General features: G+C 32.5%; 1 protein-coding gene across 24 annotated transcripts in view; it reads left to right on the top strand.

The window, feature by feature from the left end:
- The window catches only part of LOC127709037 (set1/Ash2 histone methyltransferase complex subunit ASH2-like), an 85882-nt gene that overhangs the window by 55043 nt on the left and 7970 nt on the right, over positions 1-22869 (top strand). For all 24 annotated transcript variants that reach the window (XM_052214330.1, XM_052214336.1, XM_052214356.1 and 21 more), the window contains 3 exons: positions 5825-5917; positions 7745-7848; positions 9426-9483. In XM_052214330.1, coding sequence (XP_052070290.1) covers positions 5825-5917; positions 7745-7848; positions 9426-9483 — 255 coding nt within the window. The remainder of the gene's footprint in view (positions 1-5824; positions 5918-7744; positions 7849-9425; positions 9484-22869) is intronic.

Below are 22869 nucleotides of genomic sequence, written 5' to 3'. Positions count from 1 at the left end.
GAAATTGACCTAAACAATTTTTAAAGTTAATACAAATTTCTTCAAAACTGACCAACTAGTAGACAATTTCCACTAGCTGCTAGTATAAGACAGATGCAGTGTAATTATTTGTAGATATTGATTGGACGACCTACTGTTGACCTAAATACATCATTTGGAATTTAATGAAAATGATATCATGTCAGTCCTCCATGAATATAATTAGCTCATATTTGTATATGATTGTGTGATGTAATGTTACATAGTTTTATATATCCATACATTAAGTAAGTTTTGTTTCATTTGACCTACTTTTGATCTTATTGTGGCCAATTTAATCAATTTCATGAAAATGATTGTTTCAGCCATCCTAAAGTATATTGTTTTGATATGAAGTATATTATTGTATAATTAATAGTCACATATCATATGTGTATTTTCTGTTTGTAGACTGTCTTTTTACCTAATTATGGCCATGACCTTAGAAAATTTCATAAAAATAACATTTTTCTCCATAAAAGATGATTTTTAGTATATTTTTGTATAATGAGTAGTTGCATATCATAAGTTAGTTATGTTATGATTAAAGGGAAAATTTGCGATTTTTTACTTTTCATCTTATTATGTTCATAATACCATAAAAAACATATTTACCAAGTTTTATCTGGATATGAACACTAATAAAGAAGAAAATTGGGAATTAATAATTTAATTTATTCCAACTTCCTGACTTATGTGACGTAGTTTAAGTCTTTTTGCCGGGAGTGAATTAATCTCATTGTAAGTCTTGTTCGTTAATCATCTAATAACGCGATTTAAAACTTCGACGACTTTTGGCGTAGCTATTAACCAACTAATAATTAAGAATGTAAAGTGATCAGCCGTGCAACTTTCAAAATTAAAATGTACGATTTATATTTAAAGGATTTCTGATATGATTATAATAATGAAAGTAAATCATACAATAGAATATATTTTTATGAATTTTTTTTCCGACGGACATTTTGAACAAACATATATAACTGATATTGTTTTACAAATGCATGTTTGTATTCTCACCTGAAGGCTTTTACTTCAGTCTAGCAAACATTTCCCACTAGTACTGTGTAAATACAATGTGTATTGTACTGTGACACTTAGTGACTACCTGTTGAATGCGTGGTTAAATTCAAGGTAATTAAAAGATTAGCATTCTGTAATTCTATTCTTTTGATCTTCACTCAGTGAATTTTAGCCAACACGGTTCACCGTTACAGGTGTGAACAACATTTCGTATGAATGATAAAAACATCAATTATTTGGGGAGGAATATGGTGGCAAAATACCTGAATCGCCGTTATATACATGTAAATCTTTTATATTTTGCGTAAGCTTAATTTTAAAATAGATAGGTGAATATTTTGTTGTAACATCGAAATTCTTAATTACTTTCAATTAAATAATTTTATAAATAAAAATGGCCCACGAAAACGAGCGTATAAACCAAACACTGTACTTACTTTTTCAAATTATCATGGGTATTAACCTTGAATATTTCAATGTTTAGAGAAAATTATCGCGGTTACATGATTAATATAGCTTGGTCCGTCCACAGCGATCTACATTTACCTAATCGGGAATGCCCTTATTAAAATTTTTAAAATCTCACAACGTATACATACTTTAGCTATTTGACCAACGATGTTCAAAAAAAATAACAGAATCAATCTAACGTCAACTTTCCTTTTTTGAATGGACACAGACCGGTGGAATCAATTTTCAATGTGTTTTATATCTTGTACCTTTGCAAGACTTATCATTCATTCATAAACCCACTATATACCAGAGACATATATGTCAGTCTTAACGGACAAGAATACACCTAAAGCGGACAAGCAGTATATTCTTTAAGTTTCTGTGATTTAATACCAAGAAAGAAAAAAATCCCGAAATTAATTTGATACTTTGATACTCAATATTTTTCCTGGAAAATATTCACATCCTCTTTTGGTCTGAAAATAAGATAAGAATTTGGTATACAGAACATGCAGAAGTGTGAATGTCATAAAACCTTGTTATATCAGAAACCTGTATACGTAAGACCTCATGGGACGTCACCTAACCACATACATGTAATATACAAGTAGCTCTGTTATACCCGGAAATGTCGAGGTAAATCACTACCGATACAGAATGTACCAATGCAAAGAAAATTCTGATGATTGTGAAGCATGACCATTCATGATTTTAGAGGAGTCTTAGGTGGAAATTGCCGGTACGATTTAAATTCTGACCAGATTTTTTTCTCTCAATTTAAATCACTGAACTTAAAAAAAAAGAAACCTACGCCCAAGATCAGAATTCTTCATGTAAATTCATAAATACAACGTTCTTATTTTGTAACTTTCGATATACTTCACCTCCAACCACCGACCCCTCCCAACCTGGGAACAGTATATCTAACATTTCAATGTTTGTGTACCTGCCCAAATCAAAAAAAAAAAGAAGAAAAAAGAAAGAGATGAACGGTAAGTCACATCAGATTCAAATATTTATATGGTTGATTGTCGTTAACTAGAGATGTATAATTACATGTCTCTGCGTTAACTTATAAGAATGACAGGAAAGTATATACTTGAAATAGATTTATGATGAATCAGTGAATATGCAACTGCAGCACCCCTTTTTGTCAAGCCTTCGACTTTTGTCGAAAAAGCGAGACATAGCGATCCTACATTATGGCGTCGACGTCGGCGGCGTCCACAAATATTCACTCTGTGGTTAAAGTTTTTGAAATTTTAATAACTTTCTTAAACCATCCTGGATTTCTACCAAACTTGGACAGAAGCTTGTTTATGATCATAAGATAATATCCAAAAGTAAATTTTGTAAAAAAAAAATTCCGTTTTTTCCGTATTTTACTTATAAATGGACTTAGTTTTTCTGCCAGGAAACATTACATTCACTCTGTGGTTAAAGTTTTTAAAATTTTAATAACTTTCTTAAACTATCCTAAATTTCTACCAAACTTGGAAAGAAGCTTGTTTATGATCATAAGATAGTATGCAGAGGTAAATTTAAAAAAAAAAAAAATCATTTTTTTTTCGTATTTTACTTATAAATGGACTTAGTTTTTCTGCCAGTTAACATTACATTCACTCTGTGGTTAAAGTTTTTAAAATTTTAACAACTTTCTTAAACTATCTTGGATTTGTACCAAACTTGGACAGAAGCTTGTATATGATTAAAAGCTAGTATCTAGAAGGAAATTTTGTTAAAATTTTGTTCCATTTTTTCCTTATTTTGCTTATAAATGGACTAAGTATTTCTTCCAGTTAACATTACATACAGTCTGCAGTTTTAAGTTTTTAAAACAATTATTAGATTCATAAACTATCCTGGATTTTTACCAAACTTGGACAGAAGCTACTTACAATCAAAAGATAGTATAGAGAGGAATATTTTCATTAATTTTTTTCCTCATTTTTGTTGAGCCTGCGATTAACAGTAAAAGTAGGCGAGACACTGGGTTCCGCGGAACCCTTACGAATTTTTATCAAAGTGAACATGCATGTATTTTAATGACTGTCCGTTATTTCGATTAAGAATGATAATCGTATGTGAAATTCTCTAGTTGCCAGTGAGACTTTTTTTTACCAGATATGCGACTTTTGGTATTTATATTTTCTCTTATATTACTCTTATTTAATATTTTATGCATAAGTGCAATATTAGGAATGGTTTATCCCCCCTCCCTTATAAGCTAACTAAATAAATTAATCAACCCTCTAGCTGACCAGACGTTAATACATCTACTATCAGTCTATTCGGAGTGAAGTTTCTTTATTTCTTCAAATAAGCTTTTTGGGGATCATTAGTGTACGTCCAGTGGCATATATATTACATGCAAGTCCGAACAGGAAAATTGACATGAGGTACTACCGGTATAATAGAACCATGTTCACATTATTACATTATTATACATAATACACAACCATTGAGATGATGACGACTTTCTTAAACTGTTCAAAATAATCTAATTGAAATAAAAATCTGTGATTTTACTATGTGCATAACCTCGATGAACCAAAGCAAGTTAGATATCGACCTGTATTTAAATTAGATTGGTTTTGGATGTTTCTCTCGTATATTCAATATACATGTATATATTCTAAATTGCGACTATCTATAGTTCCGTAACCTTCTATCTTGGTGTATAATCCAATGATCGACAAGTGCGTACATTTCGTTAAATCAATATTTGTACGTTTCAAAATGTCCATAATTATTGACAACGAGTAATTACTTAATTTTCCCCAATTTACGTTTGGAAAATATGTAAATATATTTTTATTTTATCAAATCTTTTTTTGGAATTATTTAGATTTTCATAAATATTCTTTACACCATAAATGTTATTTATAAACAAGCGTATGAGTTTAGTCTTGTATATAATGGCTATTATATCTATGGTTTAGTAAAGACTAGCATATCACTATCGGACACGCAAGACAAAGATGTATATTCACCTGATAGTTTCAAAATGGAAAGTTACAAGTTATCTGCCGTGTACACTTCTCGATACCCTCAGAGGTGAAGTGATGCACGAACTTGCTTTATGTAATTGTGTAATAAGAGTTTTTAAAGCCCGACAGGAAATCGCTTGAATACCTGGACGTGTCAACTCACAATACCTCTGGGAACAATTCCTTTAGCCATGCTGGTGATCAGATAAGGGAAGGTCCGAATTTATTTAAATAAGATTATTACATAAATGAATTATGAACACACTAGATTTTCGAACACATTTTTACACGGAACACTTAATTTATCACTTTGAACTTTTTAACTAATTTCCATTAAAATTTCTTGTTTCAAAAACTTAGTAAAAAAAAAAAGTTTTAAAACGACAGACCATAGTACTAGTTATTCAAAAAAAATTATATATAATTACATTTTCCGTATCAAGTTAGTTAGGAAAGGTTGCATGCACAACCATGTCTATTATAATCTTTTTTTGTGACCCGGGAAACTGTATAGGCTTTCCTTGTCGGGTAAAACAACCATACGCTTGACAAGATATCGACACTCAATTACGGCTACGTTAGGTTACTGCTTGTTTTGGTCCTTTGTCGTTTATAGATATATCATGGTTTCTATTCAGGGATGATGTCAAAATGGCCGCACGCGGAGAAGTGATACTCTAAATTTAAAATCGATGGTGATCTCTTATCTAGCAAAATTAAACTTTAATATTTATGAATTTGTGGTTTTTTTATACATAATCAACATAATATCAATTTTTAATTTTTTTGCGAAGTATCCCTTTAACTTCGTTTGACCTCATGACAGTTGTGTGAATTTCGAAAATTTCATGAAATTTACAGTTTTTTGTTCAGTATTCTGCTACCGTACTAGTGCATTCTATACTATTTATTAGTATTCATTTGTGAAATGATTAATTACAGAAAAAAAAAGAATACTGTTTCAGTTGACTAAAGAAATTACAACTATTTGATGGAATTTCAATATAAAGCACAATTAATTTTTATGAATGGAGTCGAGAATAAATTTTCTTAATTTCAAATGCCAACACCCTATGTGTATTTTGAAAACTTACAAAATTATTCTTCTGTATTGCATAGTCTATTAGATATCAGGTGACTGTTACAGTCTTCATGGAGCCTCCTGTTAAAAGTTGTAAGGGTATATATATATTTCAATGGGAAAAATTGATTGTAATAAAGAAAATAGCATTTTGATATTACCAGTCTATAGTAGTAAGTATCACAAAATACTTTTCAGCTCAAATCAGTTAGCACCCTTCAATTTTTAGTAAGTATAATTTCTTTTCTTTTACTTTCAGCCTCTTGTGAAGTTTAAAAGTCATCTGTATTACGAGGAGAAAGATCATGTATCAGAAACAGAGAAGAAATTAAAACCAAGCAGAGGTAGTCAGGTAGGTAGGATGTTAATAAGTGAACGACATATTCTGACACCGAACTTAAATTCCTTATCAGGGCCTATGTGAATACTGGCATTAGTCCTGTCTGGATGGATAGTAATCTTATATGATCTGTCTATCATGAATGATAAAGTACTTTGTTATATGATTTGCATATCTGCAAAAACTTGAATGTGATTGGTCCATTAGAATATTTTCCTTGGTTTACACTTCAATAGACCATGTTGCTTGAAACTACTTTCGTAACCTGTGTAAACACTGTTGATCATGTGGTTAGAAAAAAGATGATATTGATAGAAAAGCAATAACAAATGTTTGGGTTGAGAATTATAAGGATTAATTAGATATAGGAAGATGTGGTATGAGTGCCAATGAGACAACTTTCCAATTTATAAAAGTAAACCATTATAGGTCAAGGTACAGCCTTCAACACAGAGCATTAAGCACATTTCCGTAGAGGTTATTAATGTGTAAACTGGGCCTCGGACTCACAAATAGTACATTAAATTGGTCTACCTGACCAAAACCTCATTCCATGGATCATTTACCAAGGTAAATTCGTATCTCGGACGCTTTAAGTTTTTGTGGTTAGATCTATTTCTCTGATACTATAAGCAATATGTCAACTATATTTGGTGTATGGAATGATTTTAAGATAATCATTTTCAACTGGCAAACTATATTTGGTGTGTTAGGTGTTAGGTGTACATGTCCATGGATCATTGTTCATTGACAATGTTAAAATTGTTATACTTGTAGTAAAACCTTCATATTACATATTATCAATATAAGTTCAATCATGATAAGTAAAGCAGACTAGACATTTCAGCATGTGCACTCTTGTTTTAAGCCCTATGTATAAGAACCATTCATTTTATTCTGATTGGTTAATTTTCTGATTTAATCTTTTATAATATACTGGTACTACAATGTCATATATTTTCCAATGTAATGAAAATGGAGACTGCACACATTTTCATCATTTTCTAGGAAACAAAGTTAATACAAATTGACTATTTTCTAATGATGATTTTTTTTTATTCCTCATTATTGTTTTGAATTTTATAGATATACTATTTAAAATTTATCCTAGTAAACAGGATTCACAATTTTGATAAGTCTCTTACAGGGTTATTAACACAGGAGTAAGACTGTCAATTTCCTGTAGATAATCAAATATTATCACATGCAGAATTTCCTGTATACAAGTATGGGAGTTGTAATCAAATTAATAAATTTTTTGTGTCAAGGATTTAAATTTTTTAATTTAAATAAGTAGAGTAAACAAATCAGATAACATTATTTAGAGTAGTAGAATAAAAGCTATGTCACAAAAAAAAAAGATGCAGGAAAAAGTCAAGGTGCATATTATAGGCAATAACACTGATAGTGTTGTTCTTTATGTTTTTCTTGCCTATAATGTGGGATTGAAGTGAGACTAATGTGTTTCTTTTCTTGTATATTGAATGCATCTTTGACACCATTTGATCAGGTCTTTTTCAAAATAACTACTTATGTTACACCTTTTGTTATTAGATTTACAGTAACACATCATAGTTAATGTTAATGAGACCCTCTGACTTGTACAAACAAATGAAAATAGAAGAATATATTGTAGAAATCAGTTTGGAAGATATGCTTTTAATGGAAGTATGACACATTAAACAAAAGACAACACAGTAATATTTTCAAACACGACTTGAAAGAATTTTTTTGCATGCAAAATATTAAATGCATATTAATTCTTTACAGTAAAAGGGAGACAACTCAAAACTAAACTAAAATTATTTTTTTTAACCAAAATATTTTGATTTATTTTAGATGATTATGTATAAAAATGGAGTGTCTCAAGGTGTTGCTTTTGAAGATGTATTTGATGGAATTTATTATCCAGCATTGTCACTGTATAAAAACTGTAGGGTAAGGTCAAACATAGATTACAAATTGAGGTAAAGATAGCAACCACAAGTGTTCATAGAATTATAATCTCTAAACTACCGTAAGAGTATATACACAACATGAATGAATTTGACAGAGGCAACCAAAAGTTTCACCAACACCAATTCTTATAGGGAATAAAATGAGTTAATATACAGTTATGGCATTCATGAAAAGTTAATATCCAAAATTATGAAATCAAGGAAAGGTTATTTTTCCTCAAGGTCTGTAGGATCGAGGGAAAATGACTTCAAGATTTAATAATTTTGGATATTACATTTTCATGACGGTCATAACTGTATTATTATACTGAACTGAATAATAAGATATAATTATTGTTTGGCCAAATCTTAGATGGCCACCATATTTTCCAGATGTCAACAAACGATACGACGTCACTAGCTTTGTGCACCAAAAAAAGAGTTATTTTCACTGGATACACAGATATTCCCGAACAGTTATTTTGCCTACGCGTATTCCTAAACAGTATTTTTGCCTACCTGCAATCTGCCTCGGGAAAAGGGGGTTATTTTCCTTGAAGGAATGAAAAACAGTAATATCTTAATTATTTTATTGGTGGTTGCTATAGTAAAGTATAATAATTATGCTTATCAAAGTTTGAAACATTTAGAATACCATTTCCATACATTTATGTAAAAAAATGATTATTATACAAAGGAGTAGCTGTGTTAAGGATGATAATTGGCCAAAAAAAATTTGACTACTGATTTTGTTAGAATAATATGAATAATAGACATAATTTAGAAATGAGGAGACTGCATAAGTTTAATATTTCTTTAAAACATAACAATAACTGCATGCTGTATGTCATATTTAGGAGTGGAATATATAACACCCTTTAAAATTCATGTCCACAAACTGATAAATTATCTAGTTGTATCTCATATGTACTCTACATACCTGTACAAAGATAATAAATATTGACAAAAACGTATGTATATTTTCATAAAGAGTATCCAGATTTTCCTTTTTATGATGTCATAACTGCATATATTTTATTTGATCTCATCTTTAAAAAGAAATTAGCTTCCAAATTCATTAACTCAAACTTTCAAATTTTGATTTTTAACATGCTAAACATGTACAATCCATCAGAAATACAAAAGTTCCACGGTAAACAATATTTATAAACAAGTCCTGAAATCTTTATAAAGTATCAGCATTGTGAACCTATTTATAACTGTGAGCCATCTAAATAACTATCTACAATACTCAATGGGCATTAGACTCCCGAGATATAAAAAGACGGGCAAAATAGATATAAATAGACTGGTAAGCATGTGTAACAGTTTAATGCCAATGTCCCTAGTTCTGTTTCATAGAAGAAATCAATGCTTAATTTCCAGTATAACCTATACAGTATACATGCTATAGATGAAGAACTTAAATATCCTTGGTCTATTGTAGTTTACTTGTAAACGTATTCCACAGTTACACAGCCATGTGGGACATTTTTCTATGGTATAGCAATTTTGTTTTTGAAACCTGTAAATTGATTTTATTTTTTGCATTAGCTAATTTCTGACATTATTTTGAAGGTAAGAATGAATTTTGGGCCAGACTTCAAATGTATACCACAAGGACTAAAGGATTACAGACCTGTAAGTAATTTTAATGGAAATATTTCTTTAAATTTTCACCTAAGCAACGATGAGAAAGTGAATTAGAAGGATTTTAAGTGTTATGTTCTTTAATCTGTAGGAGTCTTAAAGCAGTTACATAGATACTTTTGACTCTTCATATAAACACAAATGTTTATAGCTGTATCATTGGTGTGTTGACTTTTCATTCACAATATTTTTACTTACACGCATCTCTGACTATCACTTATTGGTTTTAAACACAGACAAAAACAGATGTCCTTAGTAGTGCAGAAACTGCTTACCTTTCAGTTCATCTTGAGTTTTGGTGGGTTTCATCTGAACCAAGTCAGGAACCTGTAATTCAATGGATGTCGTTTGTTGCTGTATATCATATTTGTTTCTAGTTTATTGTTTTTTACGTAAATCAGGCTGTTAGTTTTCTCTTTTGAATTGTTTTACATTTGTCATTTCAGGTCCTTCTATAGCTTACTATGTGGAATGGATTTTTTTTCTCATTTTTAGCTCACCTGACCTGAAAGGTCAAGTGAGCTTTTCTCATCACTTTGCGTCCGTCGTCCGTCATCCATAAACTTTTACAAAAATCTTCTCCTCTGAAACCACTGGGCCAAATTTAACCAAACTTGACCACAATCATCATTAGGGTATCTAGTTTAAAAAATGTGTCCGATGACCCCGCCAACCAACCAAGATGGCTGCCATGGCTAGAAATAGAACATAGGAATAAAATGTAGATTTTGGCTTATATCTCTGAAACCAAAGCATTTAGAGTAAATCTGACATGGGGTAAAACTGATTATCAGGTCAAGATCTATCTGCCCTGAAATTTTCAGGCAAATCTGACAACCTGTTGTTGGGTTACTGCCCCTGAATTGGTAATTTTAAGGAAATTTTGCATTTTTATACGGCCGCAAAAAAATTTTGTGGTCGTATATTGGTATGACGTTGGCGTCGTCGTCGTGGTCGTCCGGCGTCGTCGTCCGAAGATACATTGGTTTTCGCACTCTAACTTTAGTTTAAGTGAATGGATCTTTTTGAAATTTGACCAGAAGGTTAAATACCACAAAAGGAAGGTTGGGATTGATTTTGGGGGTTATGGTACCAACAGTTAAGGAATTAGGGGCCAAAAAGGGCCCAAAAATAAGCATTTTCTAGTTTCCAGACAATAACTGTGGAACAGTGTATGGATCTCTCTGAAATTATACTACAAGTTTCCATACCACAAAGGGATGGTTAGGATTTTCTTTGGGGGGTTATGGCTCAAACCGTTTAGGAATAAGGGGCAAAAAAGGGGGAAAAACAAGGTTGTCCTGGTTAATGGACAAACACTTTAGTACAAAACATAATTTAAAGCAGTGTAAGGGAGATAAATCAAATACATCATTGAAATTATCTCCCTTACACTGCTTTTAAATTATGTATAAAGTAATGGTTAATGAACAATAAAGATAATTTAAAACAGTGTAAGGGAGGTAATCCAAATACAACGTTTTGGTTACTTCCCTTACACTGCTTTTAAATTATGTTTAAAGAAATGCATATTTATAAAGGAAGACCAGTAAAAATATCTGCAAATGTTGCATCTTTTTTTTTTTACAAAAAAATCCATATGAAGGTCCAAAGGGTCCAAAATTAAACTTTGTTTGATTTTAGCATAAATTGAATATATGGGGTTCTTTGATATGCTGAATCTAACCATGTATTTAGATTTTTTATTTGTGGACCCCATTATCAAATTGGTTCATATTGAGGTCAAAAGGGTCCAAAATTAAACTTTGTTTGATTTCATCTAAAATTGAATTATTGGGGTTCTTTGATATTCCAAATCTAACCGTGTATTTAGATTTTTGTCGAGCCTGCGACTTTTGTCGCAGAAAGCTCGACATAGGAATAGCGATCCGGCGGCGGCGGCGGCGTTAGCTAACTTCTTAAAAGCTTTATATTTTAGAAGATGGAAGACCTGGATGCTTCATACTTTGTATATGGATGCCTCATGTTACGAAGTTTCAGTCAGTCACATGTCCAATGTCCTTGACCTCATTTTCATGGTTCAGTGACTACTTGAAAAAAAAGTTCTGATTTTCAGATACTATAAGCAATAGGTCTAGTATATTCGGTGTATGGAAGGACTGTAAGGTGTACATGTCCAACTGGCAGGTGTCATCTGACCTTGACCTCATTTTCATGGTTCAGTGGTTATAGTTAAGTTTTTGTGTTTTGGTCTGTTTTTCTTATACTGTATGCAATAGGTCTACTATATTTGGTGTATGGAATGATTGTAAGGTGTACATGTCTAGCTGGCAGGTGTCATCTGACCTTGACCTCATTTTCATGGTTCAGTGGTCAAAGTTAAGTTTTTGAGTTTTGGTCTTTTTTTCTAATACTGCATGCAATAGGTCAGCTATATTTGGTGTATGGAATGATTGTAAGGTGTACATGTCTAGCTGGCAGGTGTCATCTTACCTTGACCTCATTTTCATGGTTCAGTGGTCAAAGTTAAGTTTTTGAGTTTTGGTCTTTTTTTCTAATACTATATGCAATAGTTCAACTATATTTGGTGTATGGAAATATTTTATGATCTATATGTCAGTCACGCAGGTTTAATTTGACCTTGACCTCATTTTCAAGGTTCATTGCTCAGTGTTAAGTTTTTGTGTTTTCGTCTGTTTTTCTTAAACTATAAGCAATAGGTCAACTATATTTGTTGTATGGAAGAATTGTTAGCTGTACATGCCTGCCTAGCATGGTTCATCTGACCTTGACCTCATTTTCATGGTTCATTGGTCAATGTTTAGTTTACTTGGTTAATGTTAAGTTTATGTGACAGTTGTAATAAAGCTTTATATTTAGGACTATCAACATAATATCAATGATTAGTAAAGAAGGCGAGACATTTCAGCGTGTGCACTCTTGTTAATTTTGGGTCCTGTTTTTTAAATTGGTCTACATTAAGGTCCAAAGGGTCCAAAATTAAACTTAGTTTGATTTTAACAAAAATTGAATTCTTGGGGTTCTTTGATATGCTGAATCTAAACATGTGTTTAGATTTTTGATTATGGGCCTAGTTTTCAAGTTGGTCCAAGATAGGCTCCAGTATTTAAACTTTGTTTGATTTCAACAAAAATTGAATATATGGGGTTCTTTGATATGCTGAATCTAAACATGTATTTAGATTTTTATACGACCGCAAAAAAATTTTGTGGTCGTATATTGGTATGACGTTGGCGTCGTCGTCGTCGTCGTCGTCGTCGTCGTCCGGCGTCGTCGTCGTCGTCGTCGTCCGGCGTCGTCGTCCGAATACATATTGGTTTTCGCACTCTAACTTTACTTTAAGTGAATGGATCTTTTTGAAATTTGACCATAACGTTAAATACCACAAAAGGAAGGTTGGGATTGATTTTGGGGGTTATGGTACCAACAGTTAAGGAATTAGGGGCCAAAAAGGGGCCAAAAATGAGCATTTTCTAGTTTCCAGACAATAACTGTGGAACGGTGTATGGATCTCTCTGAAATTATACTACAAGTTTCCATACCACAAAGGGATGGTTAGGATTTGCTTTGGGGGGTAATGGCTCAAACCGTTTAGGAATTAGGGGCAAAAAAGGGGGAAAAACAAGGTTGTCCTGGTTAATGGACAAATACTTTAGTACAAAACATAATTTAAAGCAGTGTAAGGGAGATAAATCAAATACATCATTGAAATTATCTCCCTTACACTGCTTTTAAATTATGTATAAAGTAATGGTTAATGAACAATAAAGATAATCTAAAACAGTGTAAGGGAGGTAATCCAAATACAACGTTTTGGTTACTTCCCTTACACTGCTTTTAAATTATGTTTAAAGAAATGCATATTTATAAAGGAAGACCAGTAAAAATATCTGCAAATGTTTTCATCTTTTTTTCTTACAAAAAAATCCATATGAAAGATTTGACACTATATTTTTATTAATTCTATTATAAAATAGATTAAGTTAGCACTATGGTAAATTTAAATGGGTAATTATGGTTGCCAACTCCATTGGAAATTTGAATTGAGATTATGACCATATCTTGAGGGAAAGAATTTTTTTGGGGGAAAAAGGGGGGGGGGGGATAAAAAGAAATTGTGGGGGGCCAATTTTTTCTCATTTCAGATTTCAGAAATTAAAAAGAATTATTCTTCAAATATTATTTTTTTTTCAAATTTCAAATATTGAAAAATTTCAAGAAGTAATCTTTAATTGCACAGTATGGCGCATTAGATTTGTAAAATCTTTGATCACATTTATTTATTTGTTATGCCGAATCTAACAGTGTATTTAGATTTTTAATTTTGGGTCCAGTTTTCAAATTGGTCTACATTAATGTCCAAAGGGTCCAAAATTAAACTTTGTTTGATTTTAGCAAAAATTGAATATATGAGGTTCTTTGATATGCTGAATCTAAACATGTATTTAGATTTTTGATTTTTGGCCCAGTTTTCAAGTTGGTCCAAATTGGGGTCCAAAATTAAACTTTGTTTGATTTCAACAAAAATTGAATATATGGGGTTCTTTGATATGCTGAATCTAACCATGTATTTAGATTTTTTATTTGTGGACCCCGTTATCTAATTGGTTCATATTGAGGTCAAAAGGGTCCAAAATTAAACTTTGTTTGATTTCATCTAAAATTGAATTATTGGGGTTCTTTGATATTCCAAATCTAACCGTGTATTTAGGTTTTTAATTTTGGGTCCTGTTTTTTAAATTGGTCTACATTGAGGTCCAAAGGGTCCAAAATTAAACTTAGTTTGATTTTGACAAAAATTGAATTCTTGGGGTTCTTTGATTTGCTGAATCTAAACATGTGTTTAGATTTTTGATTATGGGCCCAGTTTTCAAGTTAGTCCAAAATAGGGTCCAGTATTTAAACTTTGTTTGATTTTAACAAAAATTGAATATATGGGGTGCTTTGATATGCTGAATCTAAACATGTATTTAGATTTTTGATTATGGGCCCAGTTTTCAAGTTGGTCCAAATTGGGGTCCAAAATTAAACTTTGTTTGATTTCAACAAAAATTGAATATATGAGGTTCTTTGATATGCTGAATCTAACCATGTATTTAGATTTTTTATTTGTAGGCCCCGCTATCAAATTGGTTCATATTGAGGTCAAAAGGGTCCAAAATTAAACTTTGTTTGATTTCATCGAAAATTGAATTATTGGGGTTCTTTGATATGCCAAATCTAACCGTGTTTTTAGATTTTTAATTTGGGTCCCGTATTTTAAATTGGTCGTCATTGAGGTCCAAAGGGTCCAAAATTAAACTTAGTTTGATTTTAACAAAAATTGAATTCTTGGGGTTCTTTGATATGCTGAATCTAAACATGTGTTTAGATTTTTGATTATGGGCCCAGTTTTCAAGTTGGTCCAAGTTGGGGTCCAAAATTAAACTTTTTTTGATTTCAACAAAAATTGAATATATGGGGTTCTTTGATATGCTGAATCTAACCATGAATTTAGATTTTTTATTTGTGGGCCCCGCTATCAAATTGGTTCATATTGAGGTCAAAAGGGTCCAAAATTAAACTTTGTTTGATTTCATCAAAAATTGAATTATTGGGGTTCTTTGATATTCCAAATCTAACCGTGTATTTAGATTTTTAATTTTAAGTCCCGTTTTTTAAATTGGTCTACATTAAGGTCCAAAGGGTCCAAAATTAAACTTAGTTTGATTTTAGCAAAAATTGAATTCTTGGGGTTCTTTGATATGCTGAATCTAAACATGTGTTTAGATTTTTATACGGCCGCAAAAAAATTTTGTGGTCGTATATTGGAATGACGTTGGCGTCGTCGTCCGAAGACACATTGGTTTTCGCACTTTAACTTTAGTTTAAGTAAATGGATCTTTATGAAATTTGACCATAAGGTTAAATACCACAAAAGGAAGGTTGGGATTGATTTTGGGGGTTATGGTACTAACAGTTAAGGAATTAGGGGCCAAAAAGGGGCCAAAAATAAGCATTTTCTAGTTTCCAGACAATAACTGTGGAACGGTGTATGGATCTCTCTGAAATTATACTACAAGTTTCCATACCACAAAGGGATGGTTAGGATTTTCTTTGGGGGGTTATGGCTCAAACCGTTTAGGAATAAGGGGCAAAAAAGGGGGAAAAACAAGGTTGTCCTGGTTAATGGACAAACACTTTAGTACAAAACATAATTTAAAGCAGTGTAAGGGAGATAAATCAAATACATCATTGAAATTATCTCCCTTACACTGCTTTTAAATTATGTATAAAGTAATGGTTAATGAACAATAAAGATAATTTAAAACAGTGTAAGGGAGGTAATCCAAATACAACGTTTTGGTTACTTCCCTTACACTGCTTTTAAATTATGTTTAAAGAAATGCATATTTATAAAGGAAGACCAGTAAAAATATCTGCAAATGTTGCATCTTTTTTTTTTACAAAAAAATCCATATGAAAGATTTGACACTATATTTTTAATTCTATTATAAAATAGATTAAGTTAGCACTATGGTAAATTTAAATGGGTAATTATGGTTGCCAACTCCATTGGAAATTTGAATTGATATTATGACCATATCTTGAGGGAAAGAATTTTTTTTGGGGAAAAAAGGGGGGGGGGATAAAAAGAAATTGTGGGGGGTCAATTTTTTCTCATTTCAGATTTCAGAAATTAAAAAAATTATTCTTCAAATATTATTTTTTTTTCAAATTTCAAATATTGAAAAATTTCAAGAAGAAATCTTTAATTGCACAGTATGGCGCATCTGTTCAATTTATGTTTGGAAACCACGGTTACAAACCCTCATTCAAACCAATACAAACTTACAGCTATTATTTCGGATATTGCAAGTCACAGACTTTTCAAACCAGTTCGCATTGGAAAAGATGAAAAAGAGAAAAGATCTTTTCTTAAACTTTCCTTTGCCAACAAAGGTCTCGATGGCGTCAACTTAGGCAATATCCTTCATCATAAATTAGTTCAGTCGAAAATACCTCCTTATTTTAAAGATCAGTCTGTACCAATAATTTCTTATACCTATACCAAACCAATTGCAACTAAAATTTTCAATTACAAACACGTTTTGCAGGATCTCAACATTGATGACTTCAAGTCTAAACCTCCTGATTGCACCTGTGCTAGTTCCCAATTCACATATAATCCGGCTGGCCACGTTATTACCGGAGACCTCAACATTGTCGATAACACTTCCCTGCGAAATTTGTTATCCAAAGGTCCGAAATATCGTGAGCCTAAATCCATCAATCGGAAATACAACTTCAAAATACTGATGGATTCAGTCGAGGATTATGCCAGGCAATGGGCTAAACGCGAGAAAGAAGACGTAGATACTCTTTCCGATGGATAAAGGCTGTGAGGTCGTTGATACAAATCCGAATTAAGAAACTAAATGGGCATATCAATACCCACGCTACATCAATTTTTAAAGACCCAAATGTTGCAAAACACTTGTCCTACCTCCATGACAAATATGTTGTTGTCCCCGCAGATAAAGCCCCAAACAACATCGTTTTTGTGTGTAAATATCATTACATAAACTGCTTGATAAATGAATTAGGTATTGACAATTCACTTGGAAACTCAACATATACCCTCACGACACTTACCAAAGAGGAAATCCCAGATAATCATAGGTCTGTTCTATGTTCCTTCGGAATTTCAACCAAAGACGAAGAACTGGATCTTCCATCACTGTATTGGATACCTAAACTACATAAGTGTCCTTACAAACAACGGTATATTGCTGGGTCTTCCAAGTGCTCCACGAAACCTCTTTCTAAATTATTAACATCTATTTTATCAGCAATCAAAGCCAGGTTCCAAAATTATTGTGAAACTGCCTATTCTAGAGGTGGCGTGAATCAGATGTGGATACTAAAAAATTCCAAAGATCTTTTAGAGTACATACAATCTTAGACTCTCTCATCTTGCAATAGTATTAAAACATTTGACTTTTCTACACTTTACACAAGTATTCCCCATTCCAAACTAAAAGACAAATTGAAAGAGTTGGTATTACTTTGTTTCATTAAAAAGAATGGCGAACGTAGATACAAGTATCTTGTCTTGGGGAGGGATAAATCCTACTTTGTAAAGAATCACTCTGATTCAAACAAAAAATTCTCTGAAACTGACATTATCAAGATGCTTGATTTCTTGATTGACAACATATTTGTTACGTTTGGAGGACGTGTTTTTCAACAGACTGTCGGAATTCCAATGGGAACCAATTGTGCCCCTCTTCTTGCCGACTTGTTTCTTTATTATTATGAGGCTGACTTCATACAGGAGCTTCTTAGGAAGAGAGATAAGAAGTTAGCAATATCCTTTAACTCTACGTTCCGCTATATAGATGATGTTCTCTCACTAAATAATACAAAATTTGGTGACTATGTTGAACGAATCTATCCCATCGAACTAGAGATAAAGGATACTACAGATACAGTTAAGTCTGCCTCATATCTTGACTTACATCTAGAAATTGACAATGAGGGTCGGTTGAAAACAAAACTTTACGACAAAAGAGATGATTTCAGCTTCCCAATTGTGAATTTTCCATTTCTATGTAGCAACATTCCAGCAGCGCCTGCATAAGGAGTATATATCTCCCAATTGATACGATATTCCCGGGCTTGTGTTTCCTATCATGATTTCCTTGATAGAGGATTGCTGCTCACAAGGAAGCTATTAAACCAAGAGTTCCAAATGGTGAAGTTGAAGTCATCCCTTCGTAAATTTTACGGACGCCATCACGAGTTGGTTGACCGTTATGGAATAACCGTTTCACAGATGATATCGGATATGTTCCTTATGTCGTAACTACAATACCTTTCCCTTTTCACGAATGTGACTTACCGAATTAGACTATTTACTGGATTTGTAATAACATAAGCAACTCGACGGGTGCCACATGTGGAGCAGGATCTGCTTACCCTTCCGGAGCACCTGAGATCACCCCAAGTTTTTGGTGGGGTTCGAGTTGCTTAGTCTTTAGTTTTCTATGTTGTGTCATCTGTACTATTATTTGTCTGTTTGTCTTTTTATTTTTGGCCATGACGTTGTCAGTTTGTTTTCGATCTATGAGTTTGACTGTCCCTCTGGTATCTTTCGTCCCTCTTTTAGATTTGTAAAATCTTTGATCACTTTGTTATGCCGAATCCAACAGTGTATTTAGATTTTTAATTTTGGGTCCAGTTTTCAAATTGGTCTACATTAAGGTCCAAAGGGTCCAAAATTAAACTTTGTTTGATTTTAGCAAAAATTGAATATATGAGGTTCTTTGATATGCTGAATCTAAACATGTATTTAGATTTTTGATTTTTGGCCCAGTTTTCAAGTTGGTCCAAATTGGGGTCCAAAATTAAACTTTGTTTGATTTCAACAAAAATTGAATATATGGGGTTCCTTGATATGCTGAATCTAACCATGTATTTAGATTTTTTATTTGTGGACCCCGTTATCAAATTGGTTCATATTGAGGTCAAAAGGGTCCAAAATTAAACTTTGTTTGATTTCATGTAAAATTGAATTATTGGGGTTCTTTGATATTCCAAATCTAACCGTGTATTTAGATTTTTAATTTTGGGTCCTGTTTTTTAAATTGGTCTACATTAAGGTCCAAAGGGTCCAAAATTAAACTTAGTTTGATTTTAACAAAAATTGAATTCTTGGGGTTCTTTGATATGCTGAATCTAAACATGTGTTTAGATTTTTGATTATGGGCCCAGTTTTCAAGTTGGTCCAAGATAGGGTCCAGTATTTAAACTTTGTTTGATTTCAACAAAAATTGAATATATGGGGTTCTTTGATATGCTGAATCTAAACATGTATTTAGATTTTTGATTATGGGCCCAGTTTTCAAGTTGGTCCAAATTGGGGTCCAAAATTAAACTTTGTTTGATTTCAACAAAAATTGAATATATGAGGTTCTTTGATATGCTGAATCTAACCATGTATTTAGATTTTTTATTTGTAGGCCCCGCTATCAAATTGGTTCATATTGAGGTCAAAAGGGTCCAAAATTAAACTTTGTTTGATTTTATCAAAAATTGAATTATTTGGGTTCTTTGATATGCCAAATCTAACCGTGTTTTTAGATTTTTAATTTGGGTCCCGTTTTTTAAATTGGTCTTCATTGAGGTCCAAAGGGTCCAAAATTAAACTTAGTTTGATTTTAACAAAAATTGAATTCTTGGGGTCCTTTGATATGCTGAATCTAAACATGTGTCTAGATTTTTTATTATGGGCCCAGTTTTCAAGTTGGTCCAAGTTGGGGTCCAAAATTAAACTTTTTTTTATTTCAACAAAAATTGAATATATGGGGTTCTTTGATATGCTGAATATAACCATGAATTTAGAATTTTTATTTGTGGGCCCCGCTATCAAGTTGGTTCAAATTGAGGTCAAAAGGGTCCAAAATTAAACTTTGTTTGATTTCATCAAAAATTGAATTATTGGGGTTCTTTGATATTCCAAATCTAACCGTGTATTTAGATTTTTAATTTTAAGTCCCGTTTTTTAAATTGGTCTACATTAAGGTCCAAAGGGTCCAAAATTAAACTTAGTTTGATTTTAGCAAAAATTGAATTCTTAGGGTTATTTGATATGCTGAATCTAAACATGTGTTTAGATTTTTGATTATGGGCCCAGTTTTCAAGTTTGTCCAAGTTGGGGTCCAAAATTAAACTTTGTTTGATTTTAACAAAAATTGAATATATGGGGTTCTTTGATATGCTGAATCTAACCATGTATTTTGATTTTGGACATTGGACCATAATAGGTAAATTAAAAAAATTCAAGTTCTTAGACCACATTCTTTCTGTGTCAGAAACCTATGCTGTGTCAAATATTTAATCACAATCCAAATTCAGGGCTGTATCAAGCTTGAATGTTGTGTCCATACTTGCCCCAACTGTTCAGGGTTCGACCTCTGCGGTTGTATCAAGCTGCGCCCCAGCGAAGCATTTTATTGATTATGGGCCCAGTTTTCAAGTTTGTCCAAATTGGGGTCCAAAATTAAACTTTGTTTGATTTTAACAAAAATTGAATATATGGGGTTCTTTGATATGCTGAATCTAACCATGTATTTTGATTTTGGACATTGGACAATAATAGGTAAATTAAAAAAAATTCAAATTCTTAGACCACATTCCTTCTGTGTCAGAAACCTATGATGTGTCAAATATTTAATAACAATCCAAATTCAGAGCTGTATCAAGCTTGAATGTTGTGTCCATACTTGCCCCAACTGTTCAGGGTTCGACCTCTGCGGTCGTATCAAGCTGCGCCCCAGCGAAGCATTTTATTGGTTATTATCTTGAATATTATTATAGATAGAGATAAACTGTAAACAGCAATAATGTTAAGCAAAGTAAGATCTACAAATAAGTTGTCATGACCAAAATTGTCAGTCGACCCCTTTAGGAGTTATTGCCCTTAATAGTCAATTTTTAACAATTTTTTGTAAATTTTTGTAATCTTTTACAAAAATCTTCTTCTCTGAAACTACTGAGACAAATTTAACCATACTTGGCCATAATCATTATTAGGGTATATAGTTTAAAAAATTTGTCCGATGACCCCGCCTTCCAACCATCATGGCCGACTTGGTTAAAAATAGAACATAGGGGTAAAATGCAGTTTTTGGTTTATATCTCTGAAACTAAAGCATTTAGAGCAAATCTGACAGGCAGCAAAAATGTTCATCAGATTTAGATTTATCTGCCCTGAAATTTTCAGACGAATCCGACAACCCGTTGTTGGGTTGTTGCCCCTGAGTTAGTAATTTTACAAAAATTTTGCAGTTTTTTGTTATTATCTTAGATATCATTATAATATCTAATATCTAATACTATTAATTATGATTTTAACCTTATTTTACATGATTTCCAAAGCATCAGTAAATACAGGTGAGTGACACAGGCTCTTGAGAGCCTCTTGTTATGAAGATAACATGGTATTCAGAATTAAGACTATGGCTAATCCTGATTGGTCGATATGTGCACACGTTATTTTTTAGCTCACCTAAAATTGAGCTTTTCTCATCACTTGGCGTTCGTTGTCCGTCGTCCGTCGTATGTCGTCGTTAGCTTTTACAAAAATCTTCTCCTCTGAAACCACTGGACCAAATTTAACCAAACTTGGCCACAATCATCATTAGGGTATCTAGTTTAAAAAAAGTGTCCAATGACCCCCCAACCAACCAAGATGGCCGCCATGGCTAAAAGTAGAACATAGGGGTAAAATGTAGATTTTGGCTTATATCTCTAAAACCAGAGCATTTAGAGTAAATCTGACATAGGGTAAAACTGATTATCAGGTCAAGATCTATCTGCCCTGTAATTTTCAGACAAATCTGACAACCCGTTGTTGGGTTGCTGCCCCTGAATTGGTAATTTTAAGGAAATTTTGCAGTTTTTGGTTATTATCTTGAATATTATTATAGATAGAGATAAACTGTAAACAGCAATAATGTTCAGCAAAGTAAGATCTACAAATAAGTCGGCATGACCAAAATTGTCAGTCGACCCCTTTAGGAGTTATTGCCCTTTATAGTCATTTTTTAACAATTTTTCGTAAATTTTTGTAATCTTTTACAAAAATCTTCTTCTCTGAAACTACTGAGACAAATTTAACCATACTTGGCCATAATCATTATTAGGGTATCTAGTTTACAAAATTTTGTCTGACGACCCCGCCTTCCAGCCATCATGGCCGACATGGTTAAAAATAGAACATAGGGGTAAAATGTAGATTTTGGCTTATATCTCTGAAACCAAAGCATTTAGAGTAAATCTGACATCGGGTAAAACTGATTATCAGGTCAAGATCTATCTGCCCTGAAATTTTCAGACAAATCTGACAACCTGTTGTTGGGTTGCTGCCCCTGAATTGGTAATTTTAAGGAAATTTTCCATTTTTAAGACCGCAAAAATTTTTGCGGTCGTATATTGGTATGATGTTGGCGTCGTCGTCGTCGTCTGGCGTCGTTCGGCATCGTCGGAAAACACATTGGTTTTCGCACTCTAACTTTAGTTTAAGTGAATGGATCTCTATGAAATTTTACCATAAGGTTCAATACCACAAAAGGAAGGTTGGGATTGATTTTGGGGGTTATGGTACCAACAGTTAAGGAATTAGGGGCCAAAAAGGGGCCAAAAATAAGCATTTTTGTAACTTCCAGACATAACTTGTGTGTTAGTGTATGGATCTCTCTGACATTGTACCACAAGGTTCCATATCACAAAGGGATTGATTTTGGGGGTAATGCCTCAAAATATTAGGAATTAGGGGCAAAAAAAGGGGCAAAAAACAAGCATTTTTCTAGTTTCATGACAATAACTTGTGTGAAAGTGTATGAATCTTTC

This window comes from Mytilus californianus, unplaced genomic scaffold (assembly GCF_021869535.1).
Source record: "Mytilus californianus isolate M0D057914Y unplaced genomic scaffold, xbMytCali1.0.p SCAF_7, whole genome shotgun sequence".
Lineage (NCBI taxonomy): Eukaryota > Metazoa > Mollusca > Bivalvia > Mytilida > Mytilidae > Mytilus > Mytilus californianus.
The sequence above is the reverse complement of the archived record's forward strand: the minus strand, read 5'-3'. Positions and strand labels throughout refer to the sequence as shown.